The 27439-nt window shown below is 51.2% G+C and overlaps 1 protein-coding gene across 17 annotated transcripts in view; it reads right to left on the reverse strand.

Moving 5' to 3' along the window:
- FBRSL1 (fibrosin like 1) overlaps window positions 1–27439 on the reverse strand; it is a 476831-nt gene that overhangs the window by 154319 nt on the left and 295073 nt on the right. For all 17 annotated transcript variants that reach the window (XM_082066493.1, XM_082066491.1, XM_082066503.1 and 14 more), the window contains one exon: window positions 14357–14386. In XM_082066493.1, the coding sequence (XP_081922619.1) occupies window positions 14357–14386 (30 nt within the window). The remainder of the gene's footprint in view (window positions 1–14356; window positions 14387–27439) is intronic.

The following is a 27439-nucleotide window of genomic DNA, read 5'->3' on the forward strand; positions in this document are numbered from 1 at the left end:
TTCCAGCAGACGGGGCGTGTTCTGAGAAACATCATAGAGAGCATGTATCATGGCAATACTCAGCATACAGAATTCCCTGGAGAGATTACCAGCAAGAAAAAAAGGCTTTGGCATGTCCCTGTGTGTGACAGGGATCTTCCTGGAGTAAAGAACACTTCCCAGTTCCCTGCTGCTCTAAAACGTGCTACAGCCTTTGCAGGCTCCCGAGGAAACCTGCAGCTCTTGGTGCTCAAGGGTCGCTTCTGAACACCCTTTATTTCTTTCTTTTCAATGTTTTTCACACTGTGCTGATAAAGTAAGACCCAAAAGCTGGGGCACAAGAGAGGAAGGCACGTGGGTGTAAGAGCAGACACATTTATGGCTATGTGAAAATGATAAAACCGAAACCAGTCAGGGAGTTTCTAAGTGCGAAGGATCACCTGTACAGAGGTTTGCAGGCAACATTTCTCATTTAAACAATAGGCTTTTATTTTTTTTTGGCACTGTTATGCTACGTGGCCCACAAGTTTGTACAGGAGCCAAAATTTTGAGGGACAGTCATTCTGTCAGCCTGTGCTTCCCGAAACACTTCAGGCCCTTCTCGTGCAACACAAGTATTAATAACTTGGTAATCACTGCTGCTTAACACCCCAATGAAGTTTGCAAACCAGTTAATTGTGCTGCATTAGTGAGAAACAGGTATCCAGGCAGGGTTCACTGCAAATAGACACAATTCCCTACGCAAACACAACACTGCAAAACACAAAAAGCCTGTTTCATTAGCTAAAGCTTTTGATCAGCTACGGGTAGAGGAAACGCAATAGCACTTGTAGTAACTCGGGCAGAGTTTCTGTCATGCTTCTGACCAAGTCTGTCCAGTTTTACACTCCCGTCTTCTAACTGAACACAAGTGCTATGAGACCTTCGGGCCCGCGCAGAGCTGTCTAACGTCACGCCTTTGCCCTGCCGTGCCCCGGCGTCTCGCTCCCAACCCTCGCCCGGGCCACAGATCCACACAACCCTCTGCCCATCCCAGGCAGCTTCCCCAGAAGGAGGAACTACCATGTGTCTCCTCCGTGCCCGAAGGTGCCACGGGCTGCAGGGTGCGCCGCGGCACAGGCCGTGCGATCACAGCCCGTCCGAGCACAGCCTGGAAACGTCTCAGCTCACCGCGGCACAGGCTGTGCGATCACAGCCCGTCCGAGCACAGCCTGGAAACGTCTCAGCTCGCCGCGACACGGCCCGTCCGAGCACAGCCCGTCCGAGCACAGCCCATCCGATCACAGCCCGTCCGAGCACAGCCCGTCCGAGCACAGCCCTGGAAACGTCTCAGCTCGCCGTGGCACAGGCCATGCGAGCACAGCCTGTCCGAGCACAGCCCTGGAAACGTCTCAGCTCACCGCGACACGGCCCGTCCGATCACAGCCCGTTCGATCACAGCCCGTCCGAGCACAGCCCGTCCGAGCACAGCCCGTCCGAGCACAGCCCATCCGTCCGCAGCCCTGGAAACGTCTCAGCTGCCTGCGAGGAGCAGCTGATCTGCACAGGAACCCCAGGAGCCAAATCATGGCGGTGGCTCCCCCACCGGAGCACAGAAGGCCACCAGGCAAGGATTACCTAGGACGATTTGATTATGTGCGAAAACAGCTGCAAAGCTTTATGGGGCTTTAGAGTTGTTGTTCTTTGGATAGGAGGGGGGAAAGGAGCAGGAATGAGACCTGGAGCAAGCTAGCTGGGCTGACCTGTGGAGGCAGCTAAGCACACTGTCATGAACATGAGCAAAAGATTAAGGACGGAGAGATACAAAGCCGCTTTTTTCTCAAAGGGTTTGCTTTCCATGACTTGTCACCTGGAACGGGGTCAGTGTGACCCGCTGTGTCTCCCACACTCTTTGTGCCACGAGAGGTGACGGCCCATTGCCTGCACCCACCTCTTTACCCAACAAAAAGGTTACTTTGCCACTATTTACCTGTACTTCCATGTTAAGAGGGGAGATGTATTCCTGCTGATACTAGTTGAAATCTCAGTCATATTTAAATTAAAGAGAGTTTTATTACTGCCTTCAGACATGCCAGAGTTTCACCCGTGAGAACAGAAGGTACCAAAGTCCAAGGAAAAACTCCACATTATCTTTTAAACCACCTTGTCTGAGATATTTTGCCTTCCTCTACTCCATTAAAAGGTCTCTGTGCTTTGCAAAATATCTGTAGAGGAAAATAAACCACCACAGAGAACACTTCACTTGGAATTAACTTTCTTAAGGCACGGGAGAGCTCATCAATGCAGTCTGTAAGCTGGTTGACTTAAGGACTCCACCACACGTCTCACACAGGAATTAAAATACATGTGGTTCTTGTTTGTTTTTGTTTTCATTTCAATTTTATTTCTGGATTCTACTTTGCTTTGTAAGTTATTTTTCTTGCATGACAAGCAACATCCAATTATTCATGCACTGTCTTTTTTGTTTTAAGTTGACATTTTGCCCAAGCTTAAGACCACAAGATGCTTCCTAGAGCTTCAATGAGGTCTCCCGTACTGCTGGCTTTTAAAAATTAGTACATACTAAACCTAATACACATAAAACCAAAGCACACAATTAGTGACATCAGCCGCAGTTTTGCCTCCACATTTGTGCATGTGTTTTCTCTATGCACAATGATGGTTCCAACCTGAAAACAATGCGTTCAAGGAAAAAAATACGGGTTTGTGTGATGGGATTTCCAATGGAGCCTGAAGGAGTTCGGTATCCCCAGACTATAAAGAAAGTCCGGAGAACAGAATGCTTAACATCTCCAGCCTCCTTTGAATTCCCAGCCTTACTGAACCCAGAATAAAGCAAGCCTGGCCCGTAAGCAGGAACCCACTAATTAAAGAGAAATGGGGCTTATTTGTCTCGGTTTCTGAAGTCGCAGTTCTCCACTCCTGCAAACACAAGTTTCTCACCAGCTCTTTTCTGCCCCGGGGCTGTGACCTAAGCAGCTTAAATGATACACAGGTTTTGGTGAAAATCTGCTCCTTATTTACTGGACTTCAAATGTGCAAGCAATTACTCAATGGGACTCGTTTATTGAATAAAAGTATTTAGGCATTATGTTTACAAAGGCCTAGAAACATTAAAATCCAGTGAAAAACAATTATTTTTACAGAATACATCTGCAAGCAATATGAAGTCATTTTGTTTTTGTAAATTTCTCTGTAATAGACTTATTGTTGATGTGGAAAATGTTCACATTGCAGCAGTGAATTATTTTGAAATGCCAAACTTAATAAAGGAGAAATTATTGCAAATACTATCACAACCCTTAAGGAAAAACAAGCCAGAATAGCAATGGTTTCCTGCCTGGTCCTCCCAACTGGCAGGCTCGTCAGACTCATCAGGAGAGTCAGACAAACAGTTCCTTTACTGGGGGCTGTCAGATAACCAGAGCCTGGCCAGCAGCCGCGCCGGAGCCGCAGCCCGCAGCCCGCAGCCCGCTCCCCGCGTACCCCTCTGCAGAGCGGCGGGCGCCTGGGCCGCAGCCCGCAGCCCGCTCCCCGCGTACCCCTCTGCAGAGCGGCGGGCGCCTGGGCCGCAGCCCGCAGCCTGCTCCCCGCGTACCCCTCTGCAGAGCGGCGGGCGCCTGGGCCGCAGCCCGCAGCCCGCTCCCCGCGTACCCGTCTGCAGAGCAGCGGGCGCCTGGGCCGCAGCCCGCAGCCCGCTCCCCGCGTACCTGTCTGCAGAGCTCCCGCTGAGCTGCTCCGGGGGGGCCAGGACTCTCCTCGGCTCCCCAGGTTGTGCTGTGGAACACGGCTGAGAGAAGAAACTATTTCCAACTATTTAATTCAAGTCACTGCTGTTATTTTTAATGGAGAGCTCTGAAGCTCAGCTCACAAAGGGTGATGAGAAAATAATGTTTTAAACAACATCATCAGAGGAATTAGGGCATGGACTTGAACTACATTATCCGATTCTCAACGCAGAGTTATTTTGCTCCCCAAATGTTTGCTCTTTGCAGTGAAACGATGAATGGGAATTTTGCCTAAGGTACAAGCCTGAGACACGGCCACAACCAAAGGGCAGGGAGCAGCGAGTTTCAGCCATCGGCCCCAAGACACGGTTCCCTGTGTCACTGCCCCCGGAGCCCAGCGCACCCGACGCTGGTGGGTTTGCCTGTTTGGGAGCAGGGAAAACCGAGGCCTCATTTTAGCAGAGCGCTGGGGCGCACGCGATCCGCCGTCCCTCAGCGTGTGTTCGAACTGGTGCGGGGCAGACTTGGGTACGCAATTAGACCTGAGCATTACTTGGTCTTTCTGCTGAACAGAGGGGAGAGGCGTGCTGCCCTGAGAGCTAAGTAACAATACCCCCTTTTGCACCTCCACTGCATCCACCTTGTGTTGGTTCTCTGCACTGAACAGATTTGATTTGCAAGGCAACCACAGGTCAAAAGGGAAGGCGAAAGGAGACAGGGCATGGAGGGAGGAGGAAAGCTGGAAATTAACACCCAGGATGGGTCTAATGTAACCCCTGTAAACTGGGGTTTACAGGCCTGTTTGAAATGTTTTCACGCACGGCTATTATACAGAATATATTCAGCTGAACAGCCACGAATTGCAGTTGGAAACTGTAAGAACTGTACTTACTTCTGCATCCTTTACATCCACAGCACTGCAAACCGGCAGCACAGACAAATCGATTCAACACCAGTGATGCTGCAGACTTGCCAGGGAGATGGGATGTACTAACTTTTGAACCTCATAAGATGGCTGAGAACCGTCCTTTTTGGACTTGCCCTTCCGTCTGGTTTACACAGTACATCATCCCCTATTGTCCGGCCGTGAGCCGATTTCTGATGTCTGGGCTGCTGATGGCTCTTGGCGATGATGTATGAAGCAGAAAAAACGCCCGAGTTGCGGATACTCCAAAAGGCTGGGATAACTAAGAACATTGTTTTGACTGAACGCAGCCATACACACGGAGAAGCTGTCACTTCTTCCAGCCTTGCTCTCCCTTTCCAGAATCACTTTTCAATTTGTTCCTGTTGCACAAATCATTTCTGTGTGTTAAGAGTTCGAAGGAAACAGCCATCCAAGAAACATCTTGATACTCCACTACTTTTAGAGACACTTCAGCGATGAAGTTATGAAAACAGACTCTATTGTCTTAGAAAGAGTAAGACTTTGAATGTAATACGTAAAGCTTTATGACCTCTTAACAAAGCAAAACCAAAACATATTCCAGCTCAGCTAAAGGTAATTACTTTTTCAGGAATCGTCTGTCACCAGCAGAGCCGGTTACGGGGTAGGAGCTGGTTTTGGCCGAGCCAGCGCACTGCGCCATCCAGACTCACACGGCGCGGGGTCAGAGCACAGAGCCGACAGGAACACCAGGAAGTTCTGTCCCACAGCACTTCTAATTGATTCCCTGTGGCACCACAGGCAAACTGTGTTTTCTCCGAGCCTCAGTTTGTTCAGTGGAAAATGCTAATAACGACGCTTATTCAGTTTCCTAACAAATTTTGCATAAAACATGCTCACAAATAGTTTCTGTATGTTTTTGGTACTTCAGGAGTGACCATGAGCTATTTAGTCATCTCCTCTACAGGAGGCCACACTCTCTGTCTCACAGCTCCTAAAACGCGCCGTTTGCGGTAATACAAGTGACCAAAAGCGCAGCCCCGGCGCGCGTGGTGTCCGGCGGGCTCTGCGGGGAACAGACCCGGCCAGGCCCCGCAGCCGGAGCCCCGCGGCGCGGAGCCAGGGGCGGCCTGCGGCCGGAGCCACGGGCGGCCTGCAGCCGGAGCCAGGGGCGGCCTGCGGCCGGAGCCACAGGTGGCCTGCGGAGCGGAGCCAGGGGCGGCCTGCGGAGCGGAGCCAGGGGCGGCCTGCAGCCGGAGCCAGGGGCGGCCTGCGGAGCGGAGCCAGGGGCGGCCTGCGGCCGGAGCCACGGGCGGCCTGCGGCCGGAGCCACGGGCGGCCTGCAGCCGGAGCCACGGGCGGCCTGCGGCCGGAGCCAGGGGCGGCCTGCGGAGCGGAGCCACGGGCGGCCTGCAGCCGGAGCCACGGGCGGCCTGCAGCCGGAGCCAGGGGCGGCCTGCAGCCGGAGCCAGGGGCGGCCTGCAGCCGGAGCCACAGGCGGCCTGCGGAGCGGAGCCACGGGCGGCCTGCGGCCGGAGCCAGGGGAGGCCTGCGGCCGGAGCCACGGGCGGCCTGCGGAGCGGAGCCACGGGCGGCCTGCAGCCGGAGCCAGGGGCGGCCTGCAGCCGGAGCCAGGGGCGGCCTGCAGCCGGAGCCAGGGGCGGCCTGCAGCCGGAGCCACAGGCGGCCTGCGGAGCGGAGCCACGGGCGGCCTGCAGCCGGAGCCAGGGGAGGCCTGCGGCCGGAGCCACGGGCGGCCTGCGGAGCGGAGCCACGGGCGGCCTGCAGCCGGAGCCAGGGGCGGCCTGCAGCCGGAGCCAGGGGCGGCCTGCAGCCGGAGCCAGGGGCGGCCTGCAGCCGGAGCCACGGGCGGCCTGCAGCCGGAGCCATGAGCAGCCTGCGCTGCGGAGCCAGGGGCGGCCTGCGGCGCAGAGCGGAAGTGACGCCGTCAGGCGAGACCACAGGTGGGACACGGGAGTGTGGCGCAGGATCCTGAAAAACAGGGCAAGAAACTCACATTTCACAAAAAAGGGGGACTAAAATTACACCTTTTTGGTGGGCTATACAATGTCTTTTTTTGGGGACAAGCTCAATAACCATGATACAAGAAATTCTACTTTCTTCAGTTTCACCTGCTGCGGGTGGGGTGAGGTTACCTAAAGACTGAAAGGCGGGAAAGTGACGGCAGCCGCTCAGGAGCCTGCACCCGAGGGTCCACAACACAGTGACACGCTTCGCACACACTGGTCACTGCAGCCGCCTTTGTGGCAATTGATGAAAAGAACAGACACTTTAAAATCTTCGTCAGTTATCAAAGGCTACTCTGCACTTTTATCCTCACATGATAGTTTTAGCTCAGTTTATAGATGAATGGGATCGCTTTCGATTTTAGGCTAATGCTCTTTTATATTTATAATATTCAGGGTAGCTACACATGCTTGATTACCTTTAAAACACTTATCACGATTCCATTTAAAAATAAATGAATCCCATTTAAAAGTGACTTGTCCCCATCTTCTAGTATTTATGGACAAGGACATATGGGGCTGATTTCTCTCATTATTAAGCAGCATGTATGAGGCTTAAATCATTTAAATTATTCATTGACAGCAATTGGGCTGCTCATGCAAACTCCCACTTACACCAGCAGTGCCAGTGACAGGACCAGTCAAGTGCAGGGAGATGGCTGAACGGATTCTGGGGTGCACGGGGCATCCACAGCCACTGCTGACTTTGATTAGGGTGAGCAGGGCTTTTGAAAATCGGGCCCTATCTTCACTAATAAATATAATTTAACTGAGAGTTTCAGCATGGGTGTTCCGAATGACATTTCTTCAAAGGTCACCATGACCGAGGTTCTGAGAGGTGATCACCAGCAGCAGCTGAAGGAACACGAGCGATTGTGCACTGGTTACCATAACAAACCCCAAGCCTGCTGCAAGACCTCTCTAGAGCACCAAGTTCCATGGCGCTTCCCTTTCCGGTGTGGGTTCAGGGTGCTCCCGACACAAGGTGACACGAGGTGACACCTCTGCAGAACCTGGGCTGTGAAAGCTTTCACGAAGCACAAAGCTGACTCCAAGCAAATGAAGAAAAGCACCTCCAAGCAGCAGGAACCACCCATCTCCGGTGTGAATGCTTCTGTTCTAGCAGCACTGAGATCTGAGACAGGAGATGGAGCAACCAACAGCACTGCTGAGCTTGGACTGTAATAGTCCAAATGGCAAAGGCTGTAAACATTAAAAACTGCTATAAAGAGACTTTGCAGCCTATCGCAGACCACTGTGCTCGCCAGCCACCTCGCCGCTGGAACACCTTGCGCTGTTATTGTGTTTCCAATCAGTGGAATCAGTCTGAGAGAACAGGAATCATCCTTCATGGAAAATAAAATACCGTTATTCTTTGCAACACACTATTTTTAATTAAAAAGACACATTTCTTGCTCTCTTCAGAACGAGCCCACTTGTAATCATTTTCAGGTCACATTATATTGTATATATTGCAGCTGACTTCACAGCTACGTGGGCTAATTACTCCTTTCTGCAGAACTAACTGATTACCAAGGTAGCAGCAGACTAAGCACCACCAACATCTAGTGGTCACAACGCGCTCTAGGAAACACAGCCCAGCTCTCGGAAGAAAAACCTCTCTTATTTCAGAGGTCTGTTCCCAGCCCAGCGCCGCCTCTGAGCCCCAGCATGTGCCGCGCTTTGTCCCTGTGTGTGATCTTGATGGGAAAGGTTTTGTTTTGCTTCTTTTTCCCCTAAGAAAGGCAAGAAGGTTAGTAAGTCTTTAAACTCTCAGTTCTGACGGTTGTTAATATTTCACATTACCAGCAGGGAAAGGAATTAAAACTGCCAGTAGCTATCCAGATAGACTTTAAAATCCCCTTCCCTCCCCCTTCTCTCTGCCTCCCTCGGCTTCAGAGGATATTTTCCCCGCAAATTGGTTTTAAATTAAGGAAGGTGATGAAGGCAATGTGCCGTCTCAGCATTTTCCCAGGTGCACTTAATCTAATTTCATTAAGGAGATCAGGACAGATGATCGCTACAGTTGAAACATTAAGTCTGTCCATTTTTGTATAAAAAACCATTAAGTCTGTCAAAGTGTCGGCGGGTGGGCTGTTTATTATTGGAGATGAAGGCGCGCTTTGCTTCCCCAATAAACTGTCAGGAGTAGTAAACCACAAATTAAGTCAGCTGCTGCCAAAGATTTAGGCAAAGATCTCCAAGTGATTTTGACACAGGTGCGGGAAAGGCCAAGGAAAGAGAGGCCGTGAGTTGGTCTGTATGGTTTGGAAACCAGGTCTTTTGTGTGGGCTTCAGATATTTCAATATGACCCATCAAAGAGCCAAAGACTCTTTGGAGATGTGGAGATGATCAAGCTTCTGATACCTGTTACATCTGCACAGGACAGCCAGTGCTGCACGCTGTGCACTGCTGTGCTACTTAATCTGCTAAAACAGCTCTGGAATACAGTAATGAGAAACTTCTCAAGCCAAGTAAGTGCTTGCAATTGCAGCTACTGGAGCATGCGTCCTCCAAAACTCCTATCTTCTTGGCATCTTTGTGGTTAATCAAATCATTCAATTTAATTAAATGAATTGCCTAACTCAATTGTCAATTCCTGTCACCTGCTTGCTATGTTATGTTCTATCTGATCACCTTCCAGGGAGCTACTGCCTTTGCACAGGTAGCCCTTTGGATTTATGGCTATATTTAATGGGGTTTCTTGATGCGGGCAGACAGCTGTACAAGATTGCTCTCTTCCCTGTTGCCTCAGATCTTAAAAGCTTCTTCACAAGGTCCCTGGTAAGATAAGACAATGCTCATGGATGGGGAACCGGAATAGGGAGACAATAGAGAAAACAGAGAGCTAGGGACATGCCTGGAACTAAACTTCCAGCTTCATGGAAACAAGAGATTTACAGGTGGATCCCACCTCTTTCCATTGCCAGATGAGATATGAGGAGCGGGGGAAAGAAGCCTCCAGTGCAGCCCGTGGTGGAGCAGCCACAGCCGTGCCATGCTGCTCTGCTCCGGCCCATCGGGTGCTGAACTGCACCCCTGCGGTGCTGCTCTGCTCCGGCCCATCGGGTGCTGAACTGCACCCCTGCGGTGCCGCCCTGCTCCGGCCCATCGGGTGCTGAGCTGCACCCCTGCGGTGCCGCTCTGCTCCGGCCCATCGGGTGCTGAGCTGCACCCCTGAACTGCACCCCTGCGGTGCCGCCCTGCTCCGGCCCATCGGGTGCTGAGCTGCACCCCTGCGGTGCCGCTCTGCTCCGGCCCATCGGGTGCTGAGCTGCACCCCTGCGGTGCCGCTCTGCTCCGGCCCATCGGGTGCTGAGCTGCACCCCTGCGGTGCCGCTCTGCTCCGGCCCATCGGGTGCTGAACTGCACCCCTGCGGTGCCGCTCTGCTCCGGCCCATCGGGTGCTGAGCTGCACCCCTGAACTGCACCCCTGCGGTGCCGCCCTGCTCCGGCCCATTGGGTGCTGAACTGCACCCCTGCGGTGCCGCCCTGCTCCGGCCCATCGGGTGCTGAGCTGCACCCCTGCGGTGCCGCTCTGCTCCGGCCCATCGGGTGCTGAGCTGCACCCGCTCATGCGCGGCGCCGTGGGCCACACACCTACCGGGGCTCAGGAATCAGCACACAACAGCCTGGCCAGGCCGCGCTCACTCTGGCGCAAGCAGGGCCTAACAAACTCGCTGTGCTGTTGCAGAAAGCGGTGTGAAAACACTGGTTTAGAAACCTGACTTGAAAACTTTTTGCTTCCACCCTGAATACAGCTTTACCAGTCTCCAAGATTGCTTGCTATAGCTAAACCACAAACTACAGAACAAATATATGGTAAATACCAATTCAACTTAGCTATACAGTGTCATTTTTTGTACATCTAACTTAGCACCACATTAAATGAAGGAATGTCTGACATCTAACCCCTGATTTAAAGAGCTCACTTACACTGTGGGGCCATGCAATTAAGCTGACAACCCACAATTTCGCACACAGCAGACACAAGTCCAAGACTGAAAAAACATGAACATTGAATTACTTTTAAGGAAAGAAACAGGCTTCTTTTTAATGCAATCTTGAACACTGTTATTGAAAAATGAGAGCAACGCTTTGGAATAACGAGCACAGATTACTCATTCCCTTGTTTTACACAAGTTGACTTTTGGCTTTCTGCAGAACACCATTTAACGGAGCACATTACCAAGCTGCTAGCCACTTTCCACAGTGATGCTAAAGCAGGTAAGAGACAATAAGTAGAACTGTTGATGGTTTATATTACTCTATTATGTTAATGTTCACTAAAGTATGCCATAAGCTCTCTCATTACATGTGTATAAACCAATTCTCTGTGGTGTTATTCCTGTGCTAAATGCTATAACTACATAAATCTTGAATTAATGGAGACTTTATAGTTCCTGAAAATGAAGGGTAATTGCTATCTGTTAATGCTGTTGTTGCTATTAAAGGAAGTATATATTTTCAGTAACAATGTTTATGGACCGTGAGCCTCACGTCGCAGCTATTGCACAACAGAGAGAGTGTAATAGGACTGTCAGACTAACTCCCTTTCCCTGCCTCCACCCTCACTAAAAGCACAGTATCATTTCCACAGTTTCGGCAAACCACCTGGCAATTCTCCTAACAGCTGCAGAGTCCAAACCGATGTCCTTCATTGCACATACGCTAAAAGAAACGGGATTTGCATTTCCATCTCTGGGAATGCACGATTTGATAAGTTTCTCACTTGGCTAAATGGCTGGACAGCTCACTTTATTACTTTGGGTGTTCCGAGCAGTTCTTCGAGAGGCATGTGGTGACAGAATGAAAGGTGTGAGAAAGCCTCATCCCACTCACTTCCCTTGAGATTTCAGCAGCGACGCAGCAGCGAAATGCTGCACTTGGCCAGAGACGCTCTCAGAAAGCAGACGGGATGACGAGTCCCCAGCTTAGCGCCTGTTCTCCGATTATTAAAACAGCAGCACTGTTTGGAAACATCCTCACGATCTGCTGCGAAACTGCACCTTGCGCTGAAGTAAGGGCTCCTCGATTCTGCTGGACCGTATGTATGATCCGACTACGCTCAATTACTTTTCTCCCCTGGAGTCCTGCACAACACTGCACAAGGCAAAACCCAAAACCGCCAGGAGTGTGTCTATGTTCTTCGATGCAGGGAGGGTAAAGCCTTGACTTTACTCTAACGTCTATGTTTTAAAACGTTAAGAGCTCAACAGCCCATATACCTATGAACTAAATAAGTAGTGGATAATTAGTAGCATGGTGCAGAGAGAGAAGTAGGAGGTGGAAAATTTCAGTTTTGCTTCTGGCTCTGTCACTGACTCAGTTTGTATTTGTACGTGAACTTCTTTTTGCCTGCTCTCCTCGGGAGTTATATACAGACGACAGTGATGCGCTGTTTGTGACTAACAAAAAGTGTTATGCAAATCCAAAGTACATTAGTAATTCCTGCCTTCATTAGCGCCAGCACGCGTAGGTGTGCCTCGAGAAAGACGCTTCTTGCTGACCAAGCAGGAAAGCAAGACTGTTCTGTAGTGCTGTGAAATGACGCCGACCTGTCAGGGAATTTGGGAAGCCCGATGCCGGGCAGACGGAACGTCGAGTACTCCGTCTGGCTGCGATACCAGAGAGTGTTGTTAGAAGATACATTTTGCCAACACATGGAGGAGGGGAAAAACACCTCCCAGTGTAATCCCTCAGGATATTCATGCCAATGTTTTTATAGCTCCTCGTTGCATCAGCCAGGTTAAGTTTTAGACAAAGACTGAATGTGTTTCTAGGGGAGTGCAGTACACCAGGTATCGACAGAGAGAGCCAGGCTGCCCTTGTCTTCCCCACTGGAAGGAACGTTGCACTCACATCATCCCCATGACAGGTCTGAAGCCTTTTCACTTCAGCCTCGGTGAGTTTACATGCACGTGCACATCTTTGCTGAGAAGCAACCCTACTTAATTCCAGAGACCTATTTAACAGAGCCGATGTCAAGTCTCATGTCTCTACGGATCAGGTAAGAGATAAAGAGATGGTGATCTTGTGCTGCTCTCCTTATGAAGAAATGCTATTACTAAGGTGGAGTCACCCTAAGGAGAAGGTGGCTGGAAATACTTGAGCCTGGAAGGTCAAATTACAGTTACAGATATGTAAAGAAATGCCATACTAATGGTAAATAACACTATAATAGCCTTTCACTTGCTGTAAAGGACAGTGAGTTACCAGCCAAACACAATGCAGCTTCCTCTGAAGGTAACCTCAGATCCCACATTCTGAAAGCTAATCAATGCTGTTCAGATTTCAATTTCTTCTCTACAAGGTGAAGTCAAACCTAATCTAACAAACGTCAGTCTCAGATGTAATGCCGCTAGCTGGGTCTACCAGTGTAATTTAGATAATCATTAATAGCATAGCTGTATAATAAAACTACATGTCACTTACAACTTCATCTGAGGTTTGACTGGCAGATCTTTAAACAGTTTTCTAAGTGATTGCTTTTACTTTCCTTGATTGGGCAGTCTAAGAAACGTTTTAACCCCATGGTGTCTAAGCTTTTAGGGAAGGGTTTTGCACCCTCCCCAGCCCCGCCGTCAGCTCTGCTGGCTCACCTTGTGAGACACAGAACGTGGGGGCCTCGTGGCAGTTTCAGGGAGTTACTTTGTACATATATACACATACATAAAATAAAATATGTATAGTATCTTTCATTTAACATATACGATTTACATGTTTCTCTTTGATCAAGCCTTCATCTCAAAATGCAGCTTTTGCCATACTCCAGGGATATTTGGTACCAGATGGGATTTCTAAAAGAAGAAGCTGAAGAAACCTTAATGCTTCCCAAGCAACACCACCACTCCACCGAAAACGAAGAAAGGCTGAACCAGAAGCAGCTGAACCCGTCACCGCGCTGTACGGCCGTACGAGTGCGCGGCCACGGAGACGCGCTGCCTGAACTTGGTCTTCACTCTGGTAATGCTGATCCTGTAGAAACCTGCGTGCCACAGCTGCTCATGAATGAATGCAAGAGACCGGACAGCCAGAATATCATCAAAGTTTGATGAAGATCTGACCTGAGACTACCCAGTTTGGTCTGCCAAGACAGAAGTCAGCAAGAGATACTCACGTCTTTTATACATTTGATGCTCAAAAGGGTAGCGCAACTGTTGCTGTGTAGGGGGACTTCCCTGGTTTCCTTGCAACGGTGAAAACAATAAATCCTTATACAAAACCACACAACTACAACCTTTCAATGACCAACCTCTGTATCCAAAAGAAGCTCAGAAAAAAACATTGCTCTGTGATAAATACGCATGCAACATGACAAAACACTCCTTGACAGTCACCACACTGCCTTTGAGGTAGGTACCGGTTGTCCCATCTTCTAAACCGATTACAAAATTGACATCTTCAAAGGTTACTATCAATGAAACATGGGCTCCTGACAAGGTGTCAGAGGAGAGCACCTCTGAGACAGCTCCAGCGCTACGGCTCGGGTCTCACCCAGTGCTCACGTCATGATCAAGACAGACTATTATGTTAATGGGGGCTCCTCTTCTGTAAGCAAAACCTAGTGAAGATCACAGAGTACCCGATCCAATGGTTTGTCATTCACTTACAGGTATTTTTTAATTTGACATGACGACTGCAGCAAAATATTGTTTTCAAATTCGTTCTTATTTTGACTCTGAGGGAATTTCCAAGCAAGTAAAGCACGGGAAAGAAGAAAATTCAGTCTTACCTTATCGTCAATATCACTCTCGCTGTCACACTGTGGATTAGAGAGAGAAAAAAAGATTTTGAGAAACACCTTTATGTATAGGGAGCCTTTGCATCACCCTCTTAAATCTTCAGGATAGCTGCTTATGATGTTCTCAGCTCAATGATACACACTTTTGATGTTTGCAGTAATGCCTTTTAGATCGCTAGCATAAACCAGACAAAGCCAATTTCTCTCTTCTTATACTAAAATATGGTTACTCTTACTTGGATGGGGAAAAGCAAACTTTAAACAAAAAAGGGAATCAGCAATGCATTATAATAACAACTGTAAACACGAACAGCACAACAAAAAGCACGTCTTTTTATCATCCCAAATTGTGGAATAAATAGTAACAGTTTTGCATTGCTTCACCTTGATAAGCACTTTGTCATCTAACAAGGAAACTGTGAAACTGGTAATCAATTTCTAATGTAATGAGTGGTACCAAGAATAATAATTAAAATACATCATAAATTGTGGTACATTTTTTAGTTTGAATGAGATCACGATCCCAGGAGGAAATGTTTACTTGAAGAGTTTGAGAGTGTAATCTCTTACAGCCCCTGAAAATGAAACACTCGATTTTCACAGCAGAGATGGTGGGAAGATAACTCGAGCACCGAACACTTCAGGACACGTACATCTTCTTGTCTGGAGCTGAGAAGCATTCACAGCCAGGCACAACCCCAGATCCCTTGGTGTCTGTCACGCTGACAGAAAGCAGCCAGTGCTTCCTGGAGCGTTTTGCCCACCGGGAACCTTCTCCTTCAGCCAGCAGCTGACGAGCACAATCCGGGGGGTTCCACAAGTGGTGGCACCCTACCGAGTTCACTGGGTCAACAGGACGGGACTCTGCAAGCCAGCAACGACAAGCTCCAAATGGGAGCCGGTCCATCGGAATGCACGTGCTTTGGTGCGGCGAAGGCAGAAGGAGCGGATCCGTTCGGTCAGCCTGCGCAGCGCCCGCTGCTCAGCGCGCAGGGAGCGGACGGGAATCTTTCCTGACACATCCTTTTATCCTCAAGTTACAAAGCAGAAATTTCAGCTGTGACATTCTTAAGTTTTCTGCTGATTTTTGAGAGACTATTTAAACTCTTATTCTATTTGGCGCCTGAAATGATTGACCCCAAACACTCGCGGAACATTTTACTCTTAAATTCTCCGACACGCACTGAGCACACGAAGAGCCGCGCCGCGGCGGAGGGGCCTCCCGCGGTGAGCCTGCAGGAGGGCTGCTCGGCTTCCCAACCGACTCCTTATTTCCATTTAACTCCCGTGGAAACACTTGCCTTAAGGAACCTGTTTTTCTATAGTCTCGACTAAGCAGAACACTTTGTTTTTTCAAAATGAAACCATTTCACACTGCCCCACCAGATCCACAACATGGTTTTCAGCGAGAAATGCAGCTCTTTAGAAGCATGCACACGGATCTAATTGTATCTCTTACCATTCCGGGAAAGGAAGAACCCGAAGCACAAGTGGATGAGGTGACAGGAGGGCAGGACGCTGCTCTGCAGCGGCCAGGAGTGCGGGTGGGCAAGTCCCGTGGCAATAACCAGGGTTAACAGCAGCAGGCTGCATCAAGCCCTACCCAATTACTTTGTACATGGAAGGTGAGAAAATCAGATAGCTGTGTCTTTACCAAACACCTTCCCATAAGCTGTTTGTGCCTTTTCTGGGGACTTTTATTCTGCCACAGAGCTTTACGAAAATTCTTATAGGAAACAGTTTCTGGTTTTTGACAAACCAGACATTCATATGAAAAGTAAAATCAGTCCTGATAAATCATCACCAGCAGCAGCCACCTGCTGACTCTCCTCAGCCCGCACCACGCAACCACCGTGCTCCGGGCCTGGGACGGGCCTAACGGGCCAGCATCACCACACACGCCAAAACCGGTTCACTGGGCAAAGGCTGCGCCGCTACCTGCTGCATTGGTGCTTGCTCAAGACAGCACTGGTGCACGGCGACAAAGCACCACGTCCATCCAGCCCGAGGGGCGGCGAGGGAAGGTGCGGCGCAGCAGTGCACTGGTACCACTGCCGTGCACTGGTACCGCTGCCGTGCACTGGTACCGCTGCCGTGCACTGGTACCGCTGCCGTGCACTGGTACCACTGCCATGCACTGTTACCGTTGCCGTGCACTGTTACCATTGCAGTGCACTGGTACCGCTGCCGTGACCGCAGACCCGCCGGCTGGCGCGGGGACGCCGCTCCCTGCTCCCGGGGACTGATGGGGGCCACAGCGCGACGGGAGCGTGTCCCCACGTCACCACCGTAATGGAGTGGGTCACAAAATCAAGTTATCTTACCCTTTAAACCTGGGCTACACTAATTTTAAGCATCGTGCTCATTCAGTCTGCACACTCATATTTCAGAGGCGGAGTATTCTGATGATGTGATTCAACCTGCGCGGTTCGCATTAGAGCATGTTACACCGGGATTATACAGATATCACAAAGATGGCACAAAATTAGTTTGTGCACTCAGCCCTGTGTTGCTTAAAACTCTATGCTTAGGCAACCCCAATACAAATTTCAGTTCTTACAGAGACTTAAAGAATGATACAATGAAGTAGTAAAAAACTCAAATAAATTAAACTGAGAAATATATTGCCTGGAAATGATATTTAAAAGAAAGACGAGAGGCTTCTTCTCCTTGAAAACAGATTTGACCTCAAAAATTTGTATGCTTATAATGAGTATAAAACCTATTACAGATGGTCTGCATTACTAAAAGGTGCAGAACTGCTTTATTTAGATGCCTAACTTTGCTTTGTACTAATATGCAACTTTGTCTCATGTAGATAAGTGAAAGCTGCAAAAAGCCAGTGAACCATCAAATCCACATGCTAAATTTCATAAACAGACACACAAATGAAGCAAACATCTGCTCTCTGAGGATACGTTTTTCCCCATTCAGGATCTGTAAATACTCCATAATTAATTGTTTTTAAAATGGAAAGGACAGCAAAGAATTTTGTTTCATTTTAGCTTACATCTTCCTTCCTTTAATGACGGCTGCATCCGTCTTGCAGCCGAAGGAGCCGGTGGGGCTGTGGATGCGGATCCGCAGCAGACGTGGCTGTGCTGGACACGGAGCCCACCGAGCAGCGCGACCGCAACATGGGTGCTTCAGAAACCGCTCTTCGACAGCAAGTTGCATAATGTCTTGTTTGCCTTACGGACCAGCTGTCCTTCCCAGCCACGTCAGACAGACCTGCTCATGCACGCAAATGTCCCCGTACCGACTCCTACTGCGTGGCTTTTAAACCACCAAAATACTACACCTTAATCCTCATCAGAATGAAGCCCCAAACCGACCCAAAGCTGCTAAGCAATCTCCATGTTGAGAGACAGTGGGGGAAGAATTAACACACCATTATTTATAACATTTGGACTTCTGTTTAACATGCAGCATTCTGGAAAATGGAGAGACTCATGGCTACCAACCCACATTAATCTCCCACTGACTCCTGAAGAAAATACAGCCAGCTTTGGTGGAAAAAAACCCTCAAGCTTCAGCATTCACTTAGGTTTTCTTCCTTTTATTTTAAAGAAACAGGCTCCCACATTAGCGTTGAGAAACAGGAACCCACAGGCTGCTGAACACGCAATGGCATTGAAAAAACAGCAAAACCAAACCCGCCCAGAGAGATCTACGAAAAACAGAACTGCTGTTGACCCCCTCTCCTCGAGAAGGGGCATTAAAAGACCGATTTCAATGGGCTGGTTCAGTTTCTGTGGTGACGGCCCCGCACAGCCGCTCCTCTCCAGCCTCTTCCTCACGCGGAGCTGGGGTTGACAGAGACCGGGGCTGGTGCGCTGCACCACCAGGATGTTTAAACGAGTAATGAAGTCCTACGAGAAACTTTGGTTTGACCCAAAGGGTTTTCTGTCTTAAAAGACACCTTGTTGTGGCCTGGCGAGGAGCAGGCGCGGCTCTCCCTCCGCAGGGCCCAGGGCCCCGCCACCCGGCCTGCGCTCACCTCCCACGCAGCTGCTGTTGGAGGGACAAAAGCCCTTGTCAAAACAAAAAAGTTAAAGAAAATGTGGAGAATGGCAACTGTTGACAGCTACGGGGGCTCATTGAGAGACAAAAGCTTCAATTACCTGGATTTTTCTAAAGGCCTGTTAACACTCCTTGTCTATAAGCGAAACTGTAAACAGCCATTGTGCTGGGTTCATAAAGGCTCCTAAAAGGATTATTCACTGGGTTGTGCCAATTGCCTCTCAATTCCATCAAGAATCTTTGCAAAGCTGACCCCTAATTGTGCCGCCTTTTCAAAACAATTTCTTGCAGTGGCAGATTCCAGTCAGAAAAAGCCTCCCATGAGGTAAAGTTAAGCAGAAACAACACATAATTCGGGTAAAAAGGCTTCACCCCTCCCTCCCTCTCCCCCACGGAGGAGGAGGATGCAGACTTTGCAGACATGGGCCCTCTGTTGACGATGACCCGGTGACAAGAAGCCTCTGCCGAACTGGCCGTGGCTCGCCAGGGCAGGGCACGGTCTGGTGGCTGCTGCCCGGGGACTGTGCGGCCAGGGACTGTGAGACCAGGGGACTGTGAGACCAGGGGACTGTGCGGCCAGGGACTGTGAGACCAGGGGACTGTGAGACCAGGGGACTGTGCGGCCAGGGGACTGTGAGACCAGGGGACTGTGTGGCCAGGGGACTGTGAGACCAGGGGACTGTGCGGCCAGGGGACTGTGTGGCCAGGGGACTGTGAGACCAGGGGACTGTGGGACCAGGGGACTGTGAGACCAGGGGACTGTGCGGCCAGGGGACTGTGAGACCAGGGGACTGTGAGACCAGGGGACTGTGCGGCCAGGGGACTGTGAGACCAGGGGACTGTGAGACCAGGGGACTGTGCGGCCAGGGGACTGTGAGACCAGGGGACTGTGAGACCAGGGGACTGTGCGGCCAGGGACTGTGAGACCAGGGGACTGTGAGACCAGGGGACTGTGCGGCCAGGGGACTGTGAGACCAGGGGACTGTGTGGCCAGGGGACTGTGAGACCAGGGGACTGTGCGGCCAGGGGACTGTGTGGCCAGGGGACTGTGAGACCAGGGGACTGTGGGACCAGGGGACTGTGAGACCAGGGGACTGTGCGGCCAGGGGACTGTGAGACCAGGGGACTGTGAGACCAGGGGACTGTGCGGCCAGGGGACTGTGAGACCAGGGGACTGTGAGACCAGGGGACTGTGAGACCAGGGGACTGTGCGGCCAGGGGACTGTGAGACCAGGGGACTGTGCGGCCAGGGGACTGTGAGACCAGGGGACTGTGTGGCCAGGGGACTGTGCTGCCCGGGGACTGTGCTGCCGGGGGACTGTGCTGCCCGGGGACTGTGAGACCAGGGGACTGTGAGACCAGGGGACTGTGCTGCCCGGGGACTGTGAGACCAGGGGACTGTGAGACCAGGGGACTGTGAGACCAGGGGACTGTGCTGCCCGGGGACTGTGAGACCAGGGGACTGTGAGACCAGGGGACTGTGAGACCAGGGGACTGTGCGGCCAGGGGACTGTGAGACCAGGGGACTGTGAGACCAGGGGACTGTGCTGCCGGGGACTGTGAGACCAGGGGACTGTGAGACCAGGGGACTGTGTGGCCAGGGGACTGTGCGGCCTGGGGACTGTGAGACCAGGGGACTGTGAGACCAGGGGACTGTGAGACCAGGGGACTGTGTGGCCAGGGGACTGTGAGACCAGGGGACTGTGCTGCCAGGGGACTGTGAGACCAGGGGACTGTGAGACCAGGGGACTGTGCGGCCAGGGGACTGTGAGACCAGGGGACTGTGAGACCAGGGGACTGTGAGACCAGGGGACTGTGCGGCCTGGGGACTGTGAGACCAGGGGACTGTGAGACCAGGGGACTGTGAGACCAGGGGACTGTGTGGCCAGGGGACTGTGCGGCCAGGGGACTGTGAGACCAGGGGACTGTGAGACCAGGGGACTGTGCGGCCAGGGGACTGTGTGGCCAGGGGACTGTGAGACCAGGGGACTGTGAGACCAGGGGACTGTGAGACCAGGGGACTGTGTGGCCAGGGGACTGTGAGACCAGGGGACTGTGAGACCAGGGGACTGTGAGACCAGGGGACTGTGAGACCAGGGGACTGTGCGGCCAGGGGACTGTGAGACCAGGGGACTGTGAGACCAGGGGACTGTGAGACCAGGGGACTGTGAGACCAGGGGACTGTGCTGCCCGGGGACTGTGAGACCAGGGGACTGTGAGACCAGGGGACTGTGAGACCAGGGGACTGTGCGGCCAGGGGACTGTGAGACCAGGGGACTGTGTGGCCAGGGGACTGTGAGACCAGGGGACTGTGCGGCCAGGGGACTGTGAGACCAGGGGACTGTGCGGCCAGGGGACTGTGAGACCAGGGGACTGTGAGACCAGGGGACTGTGAGACCAGGGGACTGTGAGACCAGGGGACTGTGCGGCCAGGGGACTGTGAGACCAGGGGACTGTGAGACCAGGGGACTGTGCGGCCAGGGGACTGTGCTCCACACGGAGGTTCAGGCTCCGGATGAGGCTGGGGTGAAGCAGTAAGAAAAACTGGTGCTTTCCTACCCACCACCTAAGCAACTGCAGCAACTACGCTCTCCCTCCATCCCGCCTGTTCCCTGCTGCACCCAGAAGACCTGAGCAATCAGAGCTCCCACATGTGTAGACCAGGCCCTGTGGCTTCTTTTTTTTGTTTGACAGCTGAGGTGGAAAATCACATTTCAAGACGCCCCCTCCACCATGCTTTCCCACCAGGCAAGGAGTTACGATGCACTCCAGCACTTGCTTGTACAAATCATCTCAACAGGGGAGAAAAATGGACTCGTGGCTACTGTAAAACACTGGCAAGGGTGTGTTTGGACAAGAGCCTTCTCTTACCATGGACATGTAGATGCCACCAGCAGCACTCCTGCCTGTGGTGAACTGGAAATAAAGCTCAAACCCCTGCCTCATCCCAAGCAAGCAAAGGGTGAAATGGGCAATAGGAACATTACCCACTGTGGTTCACACGAGACAGAAGCATAAATCAGATTACTGCACGTAACACAACGGATACTGCAGAGGTTTGTGTCACTGCAAATAAAGCTAAATCTCCACTGCAAAGGTTTTCTGGTGGCCCTAGCGTCAGTGTTCAGCAGTATCGTTGCTGGCCCTGCCACAGCATCCACAGGCAATCAGAACAGCTGCAGTGTTTTAGCCACGGAAGTTTAGGGTTTTTGAGTGCAGAAGGGGAACAGGCCTGCAATGAGCTACGCACAGATTTTTCCAAAACGGTAGCATCTGCAGAAGAAGTACACGGGACACCTCCCCCGGCACTGGGCTCCTCGCAAAGGCATTTAGTCCAAGAAGCGGCAAGATAGATACTAAAATTGTTTGCACTGTGATTCTGGATGTTTTCTGGAAACTTTAAGTACCATGAAAACATCCTTTGACTCTTTGCTTGCCCTCAATATCTTAACTTCCAGATCACCCAGTTTTTCTTCATATAACAAAAGCGCTACATTGATTACATTAAATCAGATTCTCACATGAACTGCCTTATGCCAGGAACAAGAGCTCCAAGAAATGAAAACAAAACCAACCCAGATCTCAAGACTGCAACAAGACTGGCAACCCTCGGGTGTTATGTCATTGGTTAGGTGTGGAGAAACACCCTGTTATGTGAAATGGGGCCACATCCTCCAGGCTTTTGAGACTCGCACAGAAGTCACCTCAGCTTATTCACATAAACACAGCATCTCCTATTCCACCCAAACCTGGAGGTTTGCAATCCCGGCTGTGCCTACACAGCCTCAAGGCTGTAGGGCCCTGTTGTGCCAGGCACGACACAGCACAGAAATTACAGGTTCCTCCCGAAACAGCTGACAGAAAGGCTTGTTTCTTCTTTGCACACAAACACACATACCTACAGATATGATTTATATTACGATTAAGCAGAGGCTGAGATGCCTAAGCTGGCCGTGTGAAAAAGCAGATCCCAGCCTGGAGGGACATGTCATCTAACCAGTCTGCCTGCAACTAGAATTGTGTGGGGAAGTATAAGGCTGGAACAAGGGGAGAGCAAAATATTCAACATACAGTCTAACATCACAATGCAAGCTGGAAGGGTGGAATATATAAGTAAAAAGTTCCAGAAAATACAGAATCAGTGTAGATACCTACAGATCTTGTACACCCACTCAGACAGTCCCAGAGGATGGCCATGCTACTGCTATCTTATTATGGCCAACCAGATTTAGTTACTGAATTTTCTTTTAATAGAGAGGCTCAGGGAAGCATTAGGCTCAAATCCCAGTTTGTTAATGTTTCTTTCAAAGGAAGAAGTAAAATCAAGTCTATTTTCACGAGCTCTCCCCCCTCGCCCTGCCCTCCGATCTCACCTCCCAGGGGCTCTCACGCAGGGATGCGCTGCTGCGTGCAGGGGAGGGTGTTGCTTCCTATTAAGTCTGGCATCGGATTCTTGTCTGCAGGGGCTTGCTTAAGATGATAGGAAGAGAGAGTTTTATCATGAGCCAGACTGACAGAAAAGCCTGCTAATGGGACTTGAGGCATACACAGGAAAGAAAGTGCCAAAACATTAAGCTACTGCCAAGTGTCAGAGGGCCACTGATTTATTGCAGCAATTTTGCCACTGTGTCCTTTATAAGGTCCCACAAGTCTTTCCTCCTGGCAAGAGGCTGTGAGCTGCCGCAGCTCGGGGAGAAGTTGAGATCCAGAGCACAGAAAGTGTCCAAGCGAAAGGCGGGGGCCGGGGGGAGGACGGAAATCGAATGTTGACTTGAACTTGCCCCAGGCAGCAGAGTCCTCTTAGCTCCACTGCCTCCCTGACAGTTTGATGAAATGAGTCAGGGCCTCCCCATGGCTCGACCAGCTCCGGCTTCCAAGTGCCGGGGCAGAGCTGTAAGAAACAGATTGAGCCTCAGGGCAGCAATTCTTTTTCCCTTCTCTCCTCAGCATTTGGCGGGGGAAGGGGAGGTTACCAGCACTACAGATGTATAGGCTGAGCCTTTGTCTGCAGAGGGGGAGGGCAGGGGAGAGAGGAGAACAGCAAGAGAGTATTAGCTATGGCAGCCGAGAACAGCCCTGAGCACTATAACTAATTTTGAGGGGCAGTGATGCATTGTACCGGCGATGTGCTGTTTGGTCTGAGGGGGCCCCTGTTGTGAAGCAGCAATCAAGAGGACATTTTGTTAAGTGACCAACAGCTGTCATCTGCAAGCCCAGAGCAGGGAAGGAGGGAGCAAGGGGGAGGCCAAAAGAAGAAAAGAAAAAGGAGCATTTGTCCCTTGGAGGCAGAGCGCGTTAATCCACCGCTCTGCCGCAGCTGCACCCCCGAAAGCGCCCGGCGCCTCCAGAGCCGAACTGCGCGCAGCGGCCGCCGGGGAGGCGGGCACCGCACCGGGGGGAGGCGGGCACCGCACCGGGGGGAGGCGGGCACCGCACCGCGGGGAGACGGGCACCGCACCGGGGGGAGGCGGGCACCGCACCGGGGGGAGGCGGGCACCGCACCGCGGGGAGGCGGGCACCGCACCGGGGGGAGGCGGGCACCGCACCGGGGGGAGGCGGGCACCGCACCGCGGGGAGGCGGGCATCGCACCGGGGGGAGGCGGGCACCGCACCGGGGGGAGACGGGCACCGCACCGCGGGGAGGCGGGCACCGCACCGGGGGGAGGCGGGCACCGCACCGGGGGGAGGCGGGCACCGCACCGCGGGGAGGCGGGCACCGCACCGGGGGGAGACGGGCACCGCACCGGGGGGAGGCGGGCACCGCACCGGGGGGAGACGGGCACCGCACCGGGGGGAGGCGGGCACCGCACCGGGGGGAGGCGGGCACCGCACCGCGGGGAGGCGGGCACCGCACCGGGGGGAGGCGGGCACCGCACCGGGGGGAGGCGGGCACCGCACCGCCAGGCGCGGGCGCGTCCCCCTCCGCGGGCGAGGAACCCGCGCTGAAAATACTGTTGAAGTGTCGCTTCATTCCATAAAATTGAGTTGATCTGCTGCAGCTTAGGGTCAATCCCTCAAGGACTGTTTTCCCCCCTTCGCTTTTCCTTAGCACTCATAAATTAATCAGGAAGACCCTGACTAAGTCATTTCATGCTGTACAACATAAAAGAAAGTCCCCTGATGATCCACGCGAGGATCTATTAAAAGCGGGAGGAGCGAGGGAGGAAGGGTTAGGGAAGAGAGAGAAAAAGGAAGGGGGAAGGAAAAAATCACAACCTTTTTGATATTTTAGGATAAAAGCTGGAGGACTTTGTTACAAATTCTAGCCAACATCAAAACACCTTAAATAATTCAAAGAACATGTTAAAGGGAAGAAACTGAATGTTGCTCTGATGTTCAGTTGATGCAACGCAGAATATTACCCCAAACAGCGCAGGCTGTGAAGGGAGACGGCAGCCTTGGGCGTTTCGGTTCTTTAGAAAAATGTCAGAACCTGTAAAAATCATCATTGCCAGCAACTTTTTTTTTTTTTTGCATGCTATAAACTCAGCGAGACTGCAATGTAGGTTTGTGACAAGCTGTTAACAAGACAGCTTCGAAATCTGTCTGAGCTCTCGGGGAGACGGGCTGCCATTTCACCGCTTCCGAGAGGGCCATGACATGACAAGCAAAAATCAGGGAACAGAGACCTAAAAACCACGGTGTAATTTTCATTTGCTTCTGTCGTGAAAGAATCCAAGCAGAAATATTAGAAGGCTGCACAACTAAAAAAGCCAGCAACTGGAAAATCACTGCTGTGGCTTGACAAGCACATCTTTTATGCTGAAAATGGTTTATTTATATTACACCTATATACAGGCAAGTATTTTGGAAAAAAAGAGATAATCACAAATTATTCCTTGAGATCTACAAAGTGAGATCTGCACCTGCCTACTTGCAAGCTCAGTCTAGAAATGACCTATTTCGTGGGAGAGTGACCAACTCATTTGAAGACGCTGTAAGAGCAACCAGATTTCTCTTGGTTTCCCACTATGCTGCTCTGCAACCTGATAGGAAAGGTGAAAGTATCTTCCCTAATGCAGTTTTTTACTGGAGCCTACACAGATGAATGTTCCTGCATAAGTGTTTAATAAAGACACGTTCATTAAAAACAGAGAAGTCAGCATCCAATGTCATCTACACAGCAATGTTGGTACCACGTTCAAGAGAGGCTTTCTGGCTGCTTTACCATATTACAGCTCCTACTTGAGGCCTTAATATACCACTATAATGCTTTTCCATAATTTTTGGATGATTTAATGATGTCTCTTCAATAATCAATCCATTCTATTCTATGGTTAGAAAAAAGTAGGTCTCTCTGTCTATGTCTATATAATATCTCTCTCCCCCGTCTCTTACTATTTGGACTTACTCTAAGTATTTAATGGTAGGTTGATATAGCTGCCTTGAAGTCAAGTTACTGATCGTGATGGTCTCATTACATCCATGGCTGCAGCCTCTCGGCTCCCGTGGGACGGCTGCTGTGGGAAACCCAAAGCCAGCTGGCTGCACACATACAATCTTATGCTTAATTTCAGCCCATATTTGCCAAGCAAGAGAGAGATCAGACAACGCAGCAGGTCATTTTCTCTTGTAACACCTGTGATTATACCAAAGGGTAACGGGAATGATGGGCCAAACTTAGCCCAGTGTTTGCAAGGACCATGTAAATAATGAGCTGAGGCTGCTTCATCTCTTTCCCGTTTCCCTCGTGCCCACGGGTCTCTGACGGTGCCGTCCCACGGCCGCGCTGGGGCGACGGGAAGGGCCGCACACACAGAGCTCGATGGCTGACACGGTGCCGTCCCACGGCCGCGCTGGGGCACGGGAAGGGCCGCACACACAGAGCTCAATGGCTGACACGGCATTTCACCCATTTACGAAATGGAGGAGACTCGGACAAGAAAAGAGACGCTGTTTGCTTCTTTCTCAAGTGCTCACAAGTTCTTTTCATGCCCCCTCGCTCGGGCATTGTGTTAAAAAAATAATGGGGTTGGTTATTCACTTGTACAGAACTATGCCTTGGCAAAGCTAAATATAAAAGCTTCAAGGCCTGTGCCATTACCTGGACTTCTCTGGACCACCGAATGACAAAACTTTAAAAATTAAGCAATTAAAAAAAAAATTGCTATTTCAGGTGAAATTGCAAAGGCTCTCCCCCACCTCAGCACATCTGCTGCTCTCTTCCGACCCCCCGAGACACTCATTCGTTCTTGTGAGCCCCCAACCTGCCAGTGATCGATGCCCCTGGAACGGTTCACAAGACGGAGCCCCCACCCGCCGCTCTGCTCTCAGACCGCAAAGCGACCGACCAGCGCCGACCTCGGAGATCAGGACAAGGGCTGGCAGCAGATGTTGAAGGACGGGAAAGCAACAGCCTCCGCTAAGCTATCCGGAACTTTCTGACAGGCTCAAGGACATCTACCCTTTCTGTTGTCACTACGGGCTCGTTTGTTTCTGATTTGTATTTTTCTTCCAGGACAGATGTGGAAATGCTCCGTTGTGTGGTCAGGTGCCATTCATGAATAAAGTTCCAAAGTTCCAAGTCTTTCCTTAATAGTGGCAGCCCCCTGTATGGCTAATCCAGCCTGGAGCAATTAGAGAACAAAAGAAAGAAGAAACATCTCAACAGGAGGGGAAATAAGAGAGAAAGAATAGAAGACTGAAGAGCAAGAACTCAAAAAACAACTTCCTGCACTGTGGACCAATAATGAGATGGGACTAGAAACACTGTCTTTTTGGGAACAAACCCTCTCGGCTTTAATCAGTAACCATTATTATGACGATAAATCTGCTGATAATGAGCTGGAACAAATGGCACGTATTCGTCACAGCGTGAGGACACTGCCCCTCCCAGGAGGTCCCCAGGAGCTCGGGGCGCAGGCCGTGCCGGCGGCGGAGCAGCGCGGCTCCCCGGCCCAGCGGCACCGCCAGAGCCGCCTGCGCCCGCGGCTGCCGCCGCATCGCCCTGACCCGCCAGCTGCCCGCGTGCGGCTGCAGCCTCGCGCAGCAATAAACCGCAGGAACAGCAACTCCTGATAATGCTGTTATTAGTATGTGTCACTACGGCAC

Source organism: Streptopelia decaocto (assembly GCF_964273445.1).
Source record: "Streptopelia decaocto genome assembly, chromosome: 15".
Taxonomy (NCBI): domain Eukaryota; kingdom Metazoa; phylum Chordata; class Aves; order Columbiformes; family Columbidae; genus Streptopelia; species Streptopelia decaocto.